This window comes from Lepidochelys olivacea (assembly GCF_965140295.1).
Source record: "Lepidochelys olivacea isolate rLepOli2 genome assembly, chromosome: 2".
Lineage (NCBI taxonomy): Eukaryota > Metazoa > Chordata > Testudines > Cheloniidae > Lepidochelys > Lepidochelys olivacea.
The window spans coordinates 138332031-138345055 of record NC_140412.1 but is presented as its reverse complement, the minus strand read 5'-3'; the positions used below and the strand labels follow the sequence as shown (position 1 = coordinate 138345055).

Here is a 13025-nt window from a genome sequence, read left to right as displayed (position 1 = left end):
ACCCTGTTTGGGACCTGAACTTTGGCACCTCCAGCGCCCACATCCAGACTGGCATTCTCGGCTCCCTTGACGATGGCACCAACCGCCCTCGTGGTGGAGAAGGAGGTGGGCCTCTCAGCTTCAGCTCACTGTTTGGCACTGGATGACTTTCTGATCCGCTAGGAACCAGAGTCACTATTGCTGTCCAGAGACCTGCACCCAGTTATACCAACATGCCAGTTGATACCAGCCTGTATCCCATCACTGAGCTAGGGTCAAGCCAGGCTTTCGCCAGTACTGTTGACTAATAGAGACAGGGCATCGCCACCTCCTGGTACTGAGAGATCCCCATTGGACTCAGACTCAAAATCTTTTGACTCTGGAGGTACCAGGAACAGGAGGCCTGTTCCCATACTACTCCCCAAGGTGACTTTTGTGAGGGTTAAGCCCAGATAGGGCATCGGGCATCCCTGAGTGTCACAGTACTCCCGTCCCAGGGAATATTCACCCTATTTGTATTGGTACCCATCATCTTGGGGATGCTATGATGGGGTATGAGGCTCTACAGTGGCAATAGTGGGGCCCGGAAGATCCACAGACCCACTGCGTTTTGTACCCACACTGAGGGACTTGGGAGCTCAGGGAGATAAATCTCTCCTGTGAGAGGAAGAATCTCCACAGGCTCCCTGGAACAGTGACACCCTCAGAAGATGAGGACCAGCCTGGGCAGGAGGAGAGTGCATCGGTGAGCTTATCCGTATTATTTCCAGAGGAAGCAGTAATACCAGCTTCTCCACAGTGCCTGGTTGACCCTAAGGTCTTCCAGGGCTTGCTTAAGAGGGTGTTGAGGCCCTGCACATCTCCCTGGAAGAGGTCCTGGGGACTCTGCATAGACTGCTGGACATTCTGCACAGCTTGGGACCAAGCAGGGTGGAGCTGACAATTAACAAGGCCATCCTTGAGCAAACTAAGACACTTTGGCAGATGCCGGCCACCATTCCTGTGGTGTCCAGGCGGGCACAGGAGGGAGATTTCATGCCCACAAAGGGGTCAGAATACCTTTTTTTCCCACCTGACCCCCAGCTTGCTGATGGTGACAGTAGCAACGGAGTGCAGTAGGCAACAGCTGCCAGATCCATGCCTCACGAAAGGCGGCTAAGAGAATTTTGGGAGGGAAGAGTACTCTTCGCCTTCTCTACAGTTTTGGATTTTGAACTGCCAGGTGCTGATGGCCAAGTATGACTTTAACATCTAAAATAGGCTCATCAAATTCATCAAGATGATACCTCAGGACAATAGGGAGCAGTTTCAGGCCCTAATCAGTGAGGGAAAGCTAGTGTCCAGATCCACCCTCCTGACAGCCCTAAATGTGGCAGACACTGTGGCACGGTCCATGTCTATGGCAGTGGCAATGAGACATTAGTTGTAGCTGTCTTCATCAGGGATCCAAAAGGACATGCAATTAATGATGGAGGACCTTCCATTTGAGTGTAACAAACTGTTTAGCATGAGGATGGATGAATCCCACCATTCGCTAAAGGACTCCTGAGCCATGCTCAGTTTGGTTGGCAATTACACACCTGTGATGAAGCGCAAGTCCATCAAGCCACAGTTCAGGCAGAGGCCCACCCAAGCCAGTGTTGTGTCACCCGTGGCAGCACCACAAGTGCCAGAGGAAGCAGAGGAGGAGTGCCCAGGAGCAATCATCCTTCATATCCATCAGACTCACAAATGAGCATTTTGTTGGGACTCTTGAGAACCAGGCACCAGCCAGACCAGTGGATTTAGGCTCCTCCCCCATTTCTTCAACTTTTGAAGTGTGGCTGCCCCAGTACCTCCCCATCTGGAGAGAGACACGACAGACAAGTGGGTACTAGAGGTCATCTTGGGATATACCGTCCAGCTTTTGTCCCTCCCCAACCCCAAACCCCCTTCTCCATTCTCTTTCATGGACAACTTTCACAAGCGGGTTCTTCAGCAGGAGGTGGAGGCCGTCCTGCAATGAGGGGTGATAAAATCAATGCCCCTGGCAGCAAAGGGAAAGAGTTTCTATTTGAGGTATTTCCTCGTCCCCAAAAAGATGGGGTCATAGGGGAATGGAGACCTACTTTGGGCCTCAGGGAGCTGAACAAGTTTATCTGCAGCCTGAAGTTCAGGGTGATCACCCTGGTTTCAGTTTTTCCCTCACTAGATCTTGGCGATTGGTTCATGGCTTTTGATCTCTATTTCCACATAAACGTCCACCCGCGCCACAGGAGACTCCTGAGATTTGCCGCTGGGCAGCAGCACTACCAGTACTCAGGACTTCCTTTCAGACTTTCAGTGGCGCTGAGGGTATTCACCACAGCACGGCCGGTGGTAGCAGCGCATTATCCCCAGTAGGGGCCATTAGTGTACCCCCACTTGGACGATTAGCCCCTCAAGAGGCGACCTTGCCAGGAGGCGCAGGTGTCTGGTCACACTGCTGGGCCTGGTCAAAAAGACTGGGTCTCAGGGTGAACTTGGACAAGTTCACTGTGGAATTGACACAGGCTATAGAGGTCATTGGGGTACGGCCGGACCCAGTGTCATATTTGCCAGACAATCACTTTGTGCCTGCAGGCGTGGCTATGGATGGTGTCCACACAGTCTCAACTTGCTAGTCTCTGTTCCCTGAAGGGTTGTAGACTGCTTTGGCCAGTGTGAAGACAGGAGAAAGGTGTGTGCCTGGATGTCCTGTTCTGTTACCTGCGATTGGCTAGGACTATGACCACAGACACCTCTCTGTCAGGCGGAGGAAGTCACATGGAGGGGCAGATGGACCAAGGGATGTGGTCCCCTCAGGAGTGAATTTTCCACATCACTGTGCTGGAGGGTGAGGGTGGTTTGGCTGACCTGCAAGCATTTCCCCCCTTGCATTTGGGGCCAGTTGGTCCAGGTGCTGTTGGAAACATAACAGTGCTCTGTTACATCAACAAGCAAGGAGGTGCACGGTCCTCACATCTCTGCATGGAGACCATCCATGTCTGGAATGGGTGCATACCTCTGAACATTGCCCTGAGCAGTCCATCTGCCAGAGTTTCAGAACATCCTGGCTGACTCCTTTAGCAGACACTTGTGCGGTGAGAATGAGTGGGAGTTTCGTGGCCTGACTCTGCAGGTGGTGTTTCCAGAATGGGCTCACCTAATCACAGACTTAAATGTGTCAGATCAGAACAAGAAGTGCAGGGAGTTCCCCTCCACAGAGGGGTTGCAGCTCAGGCTCTCTGGGTGACATTTTCCTCGTGTGATGCTTGGAGGCTCTGAGGTTTGTATTTCACCCGATCCCTCTGTGACCATAGGTACTTAAGAAAGATCACGCAGAACAAGGTGCGAGCCATTCTTATGGCATTGGGGAGGCCTTGTCAGTTCTTGTATCCTATACTCTGTTGCACTTGTTTGCTTGGGGTCCTCTCCACTTCCCGTGGTGTGAGACCTCTTGACGCAGGATGAGGGGAGGACTCGCCAACCCATCCATGCTGCACCTGAGGGTGTGGTATTTGGATGGATGTTGACCCTAAAGAGTGTTTGTTTGGCTGACATGCAGACCTTACAGAGTAGCTGTAGGAAAACTCTACCAGGAGGTGCTACACTATAAAATGGAAGAGATTTGTGATGTAGTATGATCAACCGGGAATTTCCCCCTTGCATTCAGGGGTGCCTTACATGTTGGACTACCTGTTACCTTCTAAATCCTCAGGGCTGTCCCTCAGCTCTCTGAGGGTCCACTTGGCAGCCATCCGTGCATTCCATCCGACAGTGGTTAGCTACACTGTTCTCTCTCACCCGTTTACATCCCAGTTCCTGCAGGTTTTAGTTAGGGACTTCCCTCCAGTGATGAAGCCTGTGGCAGCCTGGGACTTAAACTTAGTCTTATTCAGTCTGAGGCGGTTGCCGTTTGAGCCGTTGGCATCGTGCTCCCTACATCTCGTTTCTGTGAAGGTACAGTTTCTGGTCACTGTCATGTCAGTCAGGAAGGGGCACTAGGGGTGCTCATGGCAGATCCCCCATGCAGTATAACACAAGGACAAGGTGTCCATGAGACTGCATGTGAGGTTTGACTTTCACATCAACCAAAGCATCCAGTCACCTGTGTTCTCCCCCAAGCCGCACGCCACAAGGGAAGAGGCAAAGTGTCACTCCTGGGATGCGCATAGAGCTCTCGCTTTTACTGTAGAGGTCAAAGCAATTCTAGAAGTCACCTAGACTCTTTGTCTCATTTGCAGAGAGGATGATGGGAGAGGCCCTTTCCACCGGAGGCTGCCAAAATGGATCTCAAGCTGCACGGTACTCTGCTACAAGCTGAATGAGATCCCTCTTGGGAGTGGTGTAAGAACACATTAGATGAGAGTCCAGGCAGCTTGGATAGCCTCACTCAAGGATCATTGACATCTACAGAGCAGCAGCCTGGGGCTTGGTACACACCTCTGTGAGGCACCATGCTCTGGTCCAAGCATCTGACTTGGATGCCTCCTGGGCTAGGTCAGTCCTGCATTCTGTAGTGGTGCAAGGCTGCAGGCATCCACCTCCTTGGGAGGGACTCTGGTTGTAAATCATCTGAGGTGCACCACACAAAATGAAGAGTACTCAAAGAAGGAAAGATTACTCACCTTGTAGTAACTGGAGTTCTTTGAAATGCTCTTATGTGTCATGCACCACTTACACTCTATTCCCACTGCCTCGAATCCCATTGTGGAACCTTGTGGTGGAGAAGGACCTGAGAAGGGGGTGGTCCAGCAGCCCATTTTATACCCTTGGTGAGGGGCATAAGGAGCACGTGGGCACATATGCGGACCGAGCAGACACCGCTAGGAAGAATTCTCTGGTTCTGGGCGGATGGAGTTCATGAGCACCTGAAGTGCACTACCGATCAATACATTTCATAGAATCTCCAGTTATCACAAGGTAAGTAACCTCCCCTTTTTTTAAAGCTGTAGGCTCAGGGTTTTAATCTTATTCAGAATGTGGTTTATCATTTAAAACATATCTTTTCTATACCTAAATTATTTACAATAGTATATTCTGCTTGTTGTTACAGTAGTGATCTCTCCCCTATTATATTTTTGCAGCTCCCTGAAAAGCTTCTGTATTCACAAGGCTGCAACTGGATTCAGCAATATAGTTTTGGACCAGAAAGATACACAGGCGCCAACGTATTTGGAAAATTACGTAAATGTATTGAAACATTAAAGACACAGGTGACTATTTAGGAAATGGAAAAAAAATGTTAGAAGGGGGGAATGAGACTGAAAAGGGAAATCATTTACTGTCACAGAAGTATCGGCTTTCCGCTCAAAACATTGCTCCTGTGCAATCTGTCAGATGTTACTGGTATTTACTGGATTTACGTATGGGCATAAGTATGTCCCTATAACTATTGGTCATCACTATTTTGGTCTTTACATGTTCATTTTTAATTCTACTGTATATCTTTTTGTCTTGGTTTACCAGCAAATGATCTTATATCTTTTGAGACCCTGTTGTCACTTGTTACAGGGATGACTACACCTCTGCCCCCATTCAGGTCTCTCAGAGAGCATCCACATCAGGCCTTTTTGGTCTCTTTGCCTTTCTCTGTCTTGGGGCAGCAGCTTGTGATTTTGGGTCCTTATTACACTACTTCATGTATGCCAAGCACTTATCATAGAAGTGTTGGGCTGGAAGGGACCTCAGTAGGTCATCTAGTCCAGTGCCCTGCACTCAAGGCAGGATTACCTAATAACTAGACCATTCCTGACAGGTGTTTGTCTAACCTGTTCTTAAAAACCTCCAATGATGGAGATTTCACAATCTCCCTAGGCAATTTGTTCCAGGGCTTAACAACCCTGACAGGAATTTTTTCTTAATGTCCAACCTAAATTTCTCTTGCTGCCATTTAAGCCCATTGCTTCTTGTCCTATCCACCGAGGTTAAGGAGAATAATTTTTTCACCCTCCTAATAACCTTTTATGTACTTGAAAACTGGTATCCTGTCTCCCTTCAGCCTTCTCTTCTCCAGACTAAACAAACCCAATTTTTCCTCATAGGCCATGTTTTCTAGACCTTTAATCGTTTTTGTTGTTCTCCTCTGTACTGTCTCCAATTTGTCCACATCTTTCCTGAAATGTGGTGCCCAGAATAGGACACAATACTCCAGCTGAGGCCTTATCAGCAGGGAGTGGAGTAGAAGAATTACTTCTTGTGTCTTGCTTACAGTGCTCCAGCCATTTCCACATTTTCTGTTATTGTCTTTCCCTCCTCATTTAGTAATGGGATTATCCTGTCCTTGGTTTTCATCTTGCTTCTAATGTATTTGTAGAATGTTTTCTTGTTACCCTTTGTCTTTAGCTAGTTTAATCTCATTTTGTGCTTGGCCTTTCTAACTTTGTCCCTACATACTTGTGTTGTTTGTTTATATTTGTCCTTTGTAATTTGACCTAGTTTCTACTTTTTATAGGACTCTTTTTTTGAGTTACAGATCATTGAAGGTTTCCTGGCTAAGCCAGGGTGGTCTCTTCCTATACTTCCTATCTTTCCTACGCAGTGGGATATTTTGCTCTTGTGCCCTTAAAAAGGTATCTTTGAAAAACTGCCAGCTCTTTTGAACTGTTTTTCTCAGGCCTGGTCTACACTGGGGGGGAGGAGAGGGATCAATCTAAGGTACGCAACTTCAGCTACGCTATTCTCATAGCTGAAGTCAACGTATCTTAGATCAACTTAGAATCACTTACTTCACATCCTCGCGGCACGGGATCGTCTGCCACCGCTCCCCCGTAAACTCTGCTTCTGCCTCTTGCCATGGTGGAGTTCCGGAGTTGACGGCAGAGCGATCGGGGATCGATTTATCATGTCTACACGAGACACGATAAATTGATCCCTGATATGTTGATCACTACTCGCTGATCTGGCGGGTAGTGTAGACATGGCCTAAGAGACTTGCTTCCCATGGGATCTTAGCTACCAATTAATTGCTTCAGTTTGCTAAAATCTGCCTTCTTGAAATTCATTATCTTTATTGTGCTGTTTTCTAGAATCATAGAATATCAGGGTTGGAAGGGACCCCTGAAGGTCATCTAGTCCAACACCCTGCTCGAAGCAGGACCAATTCCCAGTTAAATCATCCCAGCCAGGGCTTTGTCAAGCCTGACCTTAAAAACCTCTAAGGAAGGAGATTCTACCACCTCCCTAGGTAACGCATTCCAGTGTTTCACCACCCTCTTAGTGAAAAAGTTTTTCCTAATATCCAATCTAAACCTCCCCCACTGCAACTTGAGACCATTACTCCTCGTTCTGTCATCTGCTACCATTGAGAACAGTCTAGAGCCATCCTCTTTGGAACCCCCTTTCAGGTAGTTGAAAGCAGCTATCAAATCCCCCCTCATTCTTCTCTTCTGCAGGCTAAACAATCCCAGCTCCCTCAGCCTCTCCTCATAAGTCATGTGTTCTAGACCCCTAATCATTTTTGTTGCCCTTCGCTGGACTCTCTCCAATTTATCCACATCCTTCTTGTAGTGTGGGGCCCAAAACTGGACACAGTACTCCAGATGAGGCCTCACCAATGTCAAATAGAGGGGAACGATCACGTCCCTCGATCTTCTCGCTATGCCCCTACTTATATATCCCAAAATGCCATTGGCCTTCTTGGCAACAAGGGCACACTGCTGACTCATATCCAGCTTCTCGTCCACTGTCACCCCTAGGTCCTTTTCCGCAGAACTGCTGCCTAGCCATTCGGTCCCTAGTCTGGGGACTAGGTCGGTCCCTAGTTTTCCCTCCGAACATTCCTTAGAATCATGAACTCTATCATTTCATGATCACTTTCACCGAAGCTGCCTTCCACCTTCAGATTTTCAGCTGGTTCCTTCATATTTGTCCAAATCAAATCTAAAACAGCCTCTCCCATAGTAGCATTATCCATCTTCTGAAATAAAAAAATGGTCTCCAATGCATTCAAAGAACTTGTGGGTAATCTATTCTCTGTTTTGTTATTTCCCCAACCTATAGTTGGCCTATAGTAGACCCCCATCATGACATCAAGCTTGTTTTTTACCCCTTTTATCCTTACCCAGAGACTTTCCACAAGTCTGTCTCTTATCTCCATCTCAACCTCAGTCCAAGTGTGTACATCTTTGATACAGAAGGCAACACCTCCTCCCTTTTTTCCCTGCAGTTCCAGCTGGGTCTCAGACACTTGTGTTTCTTCCCTTTTGGGAATCTGTGATCAATGATACAGTGACCAACAGACCTTTAAAAACAAAGTATACAACTAGAATAAAGCATTAGAGGTGGCGGGGAGGAGTTTAAAACAACAAACAGCCTGTCTTACCCAACTTGCTACAATTCCATAATGGCAATTGAGGCACATCTATTTTCAGGCATGCCCACTGGTCCCTGTGAATGTTTTTTTCGGTCTGGTTTCCAAAGAGAGTGTCCTTTTAAATGCTGACAGAGTTCTTTATTAATCAGTTTTGGTCTTTTGACCTTCCTGATCAAATCAGTTTCATAGACTCAGTGAGGGATTGAGCCTCAGAACTAATAGTTCTGGTACTGTCCCTTAATTTTTTGTAACTAACAACCTCGGGTGCTTCAGAATGGTGACATATACATAAAAGGCTTTGAGTTCCATTGCCATTCTCTAAAAGCCACTCAGTTCTTCCACTTATTTTTACTTTAGTTATGATAATGGTTATTGAGTCCCAGTGATTATTCTTTTTTTAATCCTTATAAAAATAGTTACCATTAAAAAAAATAGCACACAAAACATTTATTAGTCATGAGTTAAGCGGCTGATTTGAATTTCTTGTGTATGCTTTGTAGTGGACTGAAATAAGTGGTGTTAAAGACCATGACGAAAGAGGAAACATGTGCAATATCCTTTTCTCTGATGAAAGCAAGGAATATAAGCTGTATGAGGCTATAAAATTCATCATGCTTTACCAAGTTGTGGAAGCCTATGAACAGATGAAGAATGAGCAGAAACATGTCCCCATCCTTTTTAGCCTCCTTTTTGCTCGTGATACGTCATCTGACCCGTTGAGTTTCATGATGAATCATCTGAATTCCATAGGGGACACGGGTAGTCTGGAGCAGGTAATGGTGTGAATAAAAAATGAGTTCTAGCAGTCTGTGTTTTCTGAAGGATTAGGGATTGGGAATACTTTTGAGTTCTTATTCATTGACTTGATGTTCCTAGTATACTTCAATACTAGGACTGGGTGAAAAATGCATTGTTTTTAGCACACCTAAATTGTTTGCAAATTCAGGTAGGATTTAGCCAATAGTTTCAACCAGAAAGAAACTGGAAGACAAAGTTTGGAAATACAAATCATTTTGTTTCGATCTTTTTAAAATGAACCATTTTGACATTTTCTGAACAAAATATCATTTCTAATCAAAATTTTCTAAACGGTTTGACCCGAAATAATTTTTCTTTTTCTTTTCAGTGAGAAAAAACAAAAAAACTTAGTTTTGTTTTGAAACTGATGTTTTTTTTCAGTTCAGCCACTGAGTCAAAAAATCAGCTATTTGCTCAGCTCTATTTAATACATCATCCATGATAGAATTATTTTATTTGGAAGGGTAAAAAGCAAATTTTTCCAAGAGGAAAAAGCAGTTAAAAAGTGTGTGTGTGTGTGTGTGTGGGGGGGGGATTTTAAAGTGTCTCCAAAATAAGTGTCTCCAAATCATTATACAAATTATTAAAAGCAGTGATATCACTTATATGTAAAATAACATGGTGTTTAGATGACAGTATCCTGCATGTTTGACGTATTTCACCTTTTGCACCTGTTTTTCGTGTGGGGTTTTTTTTTTTTGTTTTTTTTTTTTTAAATAGAAGCTTTCCAGATAGGCCACTTTAGAAAGTATATTTGCCCTTTTGACACAGATCTCCTTTGGCTGCTTATCATCTTTGGTTGGTTGTGGGAAATTCCTGCTGTTGTAATTCCTAGTCCACTCTTCTTATTACACAAGTAAACAAGTTAAATGACTTACACTAAACATCAGAGCATGATTAAAGTGTGGGATGTCCCCCCCCCCCAGTTTCCTTCTTATAAATCTATAAACAAATGTTTACATCTTTTTTTTTCCCCCTTAGGTTGAAATGTTTCTTCTTGGATATTTACTTGAAGTAAAGATAAGAGTTTACAGATTGTATAAATTTAACACTGAAGAGTTTCAAGTAAACTATCCAGAGGAGTATCACAGAGACTGGCAGGAAGTCTCTCTTCTGACTGAGGATGACCATCACTATCACATCCCCATTATTAGAATATAAGACTGATTTCTAACCATGAAGTACAAGAAGTGACCATCTCCAGTAAATTATCACCTTTAAGCCAAGTCCTTTGCCGGCAACAGTAGGATTTCAAGTAACATAAAATTATGACTACAGGACACACAGGTTTATTATGTTAACATCTTGCTTGCTTGTACTGACCCATATCACCTGTGATCTGCCTCAGAAAAACAAAAAATACATAATTATACAATCAGGACAAACTGACACATTAGGGTCCTCAAATTAAAAAAAATAGGGTAAATCGCCTGCGAGAAAACATTTTCACTAGATAGTTGATAGTCACTTGTTGAGCTAAGTCCAAAAGATGTGTTGTGTATAAACTTACAATGCCAAATGATACCTATTGTTTGTTTAAGAAAGGTGCTTCAGCCACTGACTTGGGAGAGAAACAAAGGCAATAATAAAAAGAAATAACTTGCAGTATAGCTTTACTCAATATATACTCTTCCCCCTGCCCTCCCCCTATCCCTTCTTTTTGGAAGGGTCAAATTTAATGTTACCTATCACAAGTATGTAAAGGATTTTCTTTGCAATTGGTTTGAGAAGGCTTTGCACTTCAGTGCATTTACAAATACTGGCTTTTCACAAAAATGTTAACTCTCTGTACATTATATACATTTAGCAGGACTCACATTTCCTAAGCTTTTTTTGTATATACGATTTAATACCTTTGAGTTACTTTCCTTAATCTTGACATCAAGGTTACTTCTAGTTTTTGAGGGTCTTAAGAAGAGTCCAGTATAACAAGCAAATTGTCTTAGTGTGTTGAAATAGCAGCAAAATTAGGAAGCTTAACTTTAATGAAAATTAAAGTGATAACAGTTTAGCAATATGTTTGTTTGTGGCACATGAATATTATCACAAGTAAGGCTGCAAGTTTGTCATGGAGGTCACAGATTCCATGACTTTGCGGGACCTCCATGACTTTTGCAGCTTTACCAGCCACTGCTGGGGCAGTCTTGGGCCACCGCACCCCCTACGCCAGCAGCAGCAGGAGTTTGGATGTGGGAAGGGGCTCAGGGCTGGGGGTTGGGGCACGGGAGCTGGTGAGGGCTCTGGGTGGCGCTTTCCTCAGGGGGACTCCCCAGAAGCAGCGACATCCCTCAGCTCCTAGGCGGAGGCGTGGCCAGGCAGCTCTGTGCACTGCCTCTGCCTGCAGACACCACCCCTGCAGCTCCCATTGGCCGCAGTTGCTGGCCAATGGGAGCTGCGGAGCCAGCACTCGGGGAGGAGGCAGCATGCAGAGCTGCCTGGCCATGCCTCTGCCTAGGAGCTGGGGGAATGTCGCCACTTCCAAGGAGGCGCGGAGCCAGGTAGGGAGCCTGCCAGCGCTGCCAATCCAGTATCTGCAGGGGTCCCGTGCTGCACGCTGCTGCCTCTCACCCCAGCACTAATGGTGGCCCCCGGGATGCCCCCTGCAGCACCGCCGGGCCACCCCCACCCCCCCAATATTTAGTCCGGGGCATATAGTACAAGTCATGGACAGGTCACGGGCTGTGAATTTTTATTTACTGTCCGTGACCTGTCTATGACTTTTACTAAAAATACCCATGCCTAAAACATAGCCTTAATCATAAGCTTAAAATTATTTGAGTCACTTCTCTAATAAGATTATATATAAAGAGAAGAGTTTTTAATAAGAAACAAACAATTTTCCTTTAAATAATATTGAAATCATCTCCAAAGATGCATGTAGTGTTTCTCTTGCTCTCACAGGAGATAATTTACCAGAATGAAGTGGTGAATTAGGTCCTCAGGAGTTAAACCAATTATATATGCTTCGAGTACATAGAGACTGAGCTATTCCTTTCTGTAATGAAAAGCAACTTTTTCCTCTTATATTTCTTTGCATATATGTATATATATTTATAAAGCAAACATGGTTTTGGTGAGTACTGTAATTGTTTTGTTTCCTGAAAATTTTATTGGATTGTGGATGGTTTGTTCAATAATTTGTAGTCTTTAATTAAAACTGTTGGATACATAATTTTTTTCCTCTTACCAAAACCACATTTCTGATTATATTTTATTTATTAAAAAAACCTTTTTTCCTGAATTCAACATGTTGCTCTTTGTTTTGGTTCTGTTCTATGTGGAAGTTTAAAAATTGTTTATAGTAGCATACTGCTGTTATTTACAGAATACCAACAATGTACTCATTGCTCTACTGATGTAAACAGACATGGCTCATACCCCAGTAAGATTATAATATAGTTTCCATGCAGACAGATATGTGTGCACAAAGTGCAATTCTGCAGAAGTATTTGCTATACTTTTATGAGTACTTAAAAAGTTTATTATCTGTCTGTAGTATCTAGCCACGGTAATTATCATGACTAGCAATATACAAGTACTATAACTGAAAAAATGAATTATGTAAAAAATACATTCCTTTTGTTTTATTTATTTTGAATACAAGTTTTTCCAAGAATGTTGTTAAAAAAAATCCTCTTAGGCTAAAGTGCTTGGGAGCCCCTGTTGAACAGTTTAGAAAACAATGTGGGATAAAAATAAAATGAGTTAAAATATAGCTATAATGCTGGCAATTCCTTAGTACTATAGAACCTGTGGAATAGTCTTCAATATTTTTATTAAAACAGAGATTAATGGCTAATATGCAAATATCCAGTTACCCACTGACTTAAAGCAAGCTGGCTGTATCATTAAGAGCTGGCTTGAGCAGGAGTGCAGATCCTGGGAAGGATAATAAGCAGGAAGAAAGTCTTTCAGATAGTTGGATCCAAGTCTG

General features: G+C 44.2%; 1 protein-coding gene across 7 annotated transcripts in view; it reads left to right on the top strand.

Moving 5' to 3' along the window:
• OTULINL (OTU deubiquitinase with linear linkage specificity like) overlaps nt 1-12206 on the top strand; it is a 41575-nt gene extending 29369 nt beyond the window's left edge. For all 7 annotated transcript variants that reach the window (XM_084620096.1, XM_084620100.1, XM_084620102.1 and 4 more), the window contains 3 exons: nt 5067-5195; nt 8794-9066; nt 10073-12206. In XM_084620096.1, coding sequence (XP_084476222.1) covers nt 5067-5195; nt 8794-9066; nt 10073-10252 — 582 coding nt within the window. In that variant the 3' untranslated portion in view covers nt 10253-12206. The remainder of the gene's footprint in view (nt 1-5066; nt 5196-8793; nt 9067-10072) is intronic.
• The last annotated feature ends 819 nt before the right edge of the window (nt 12207-13025 follow it).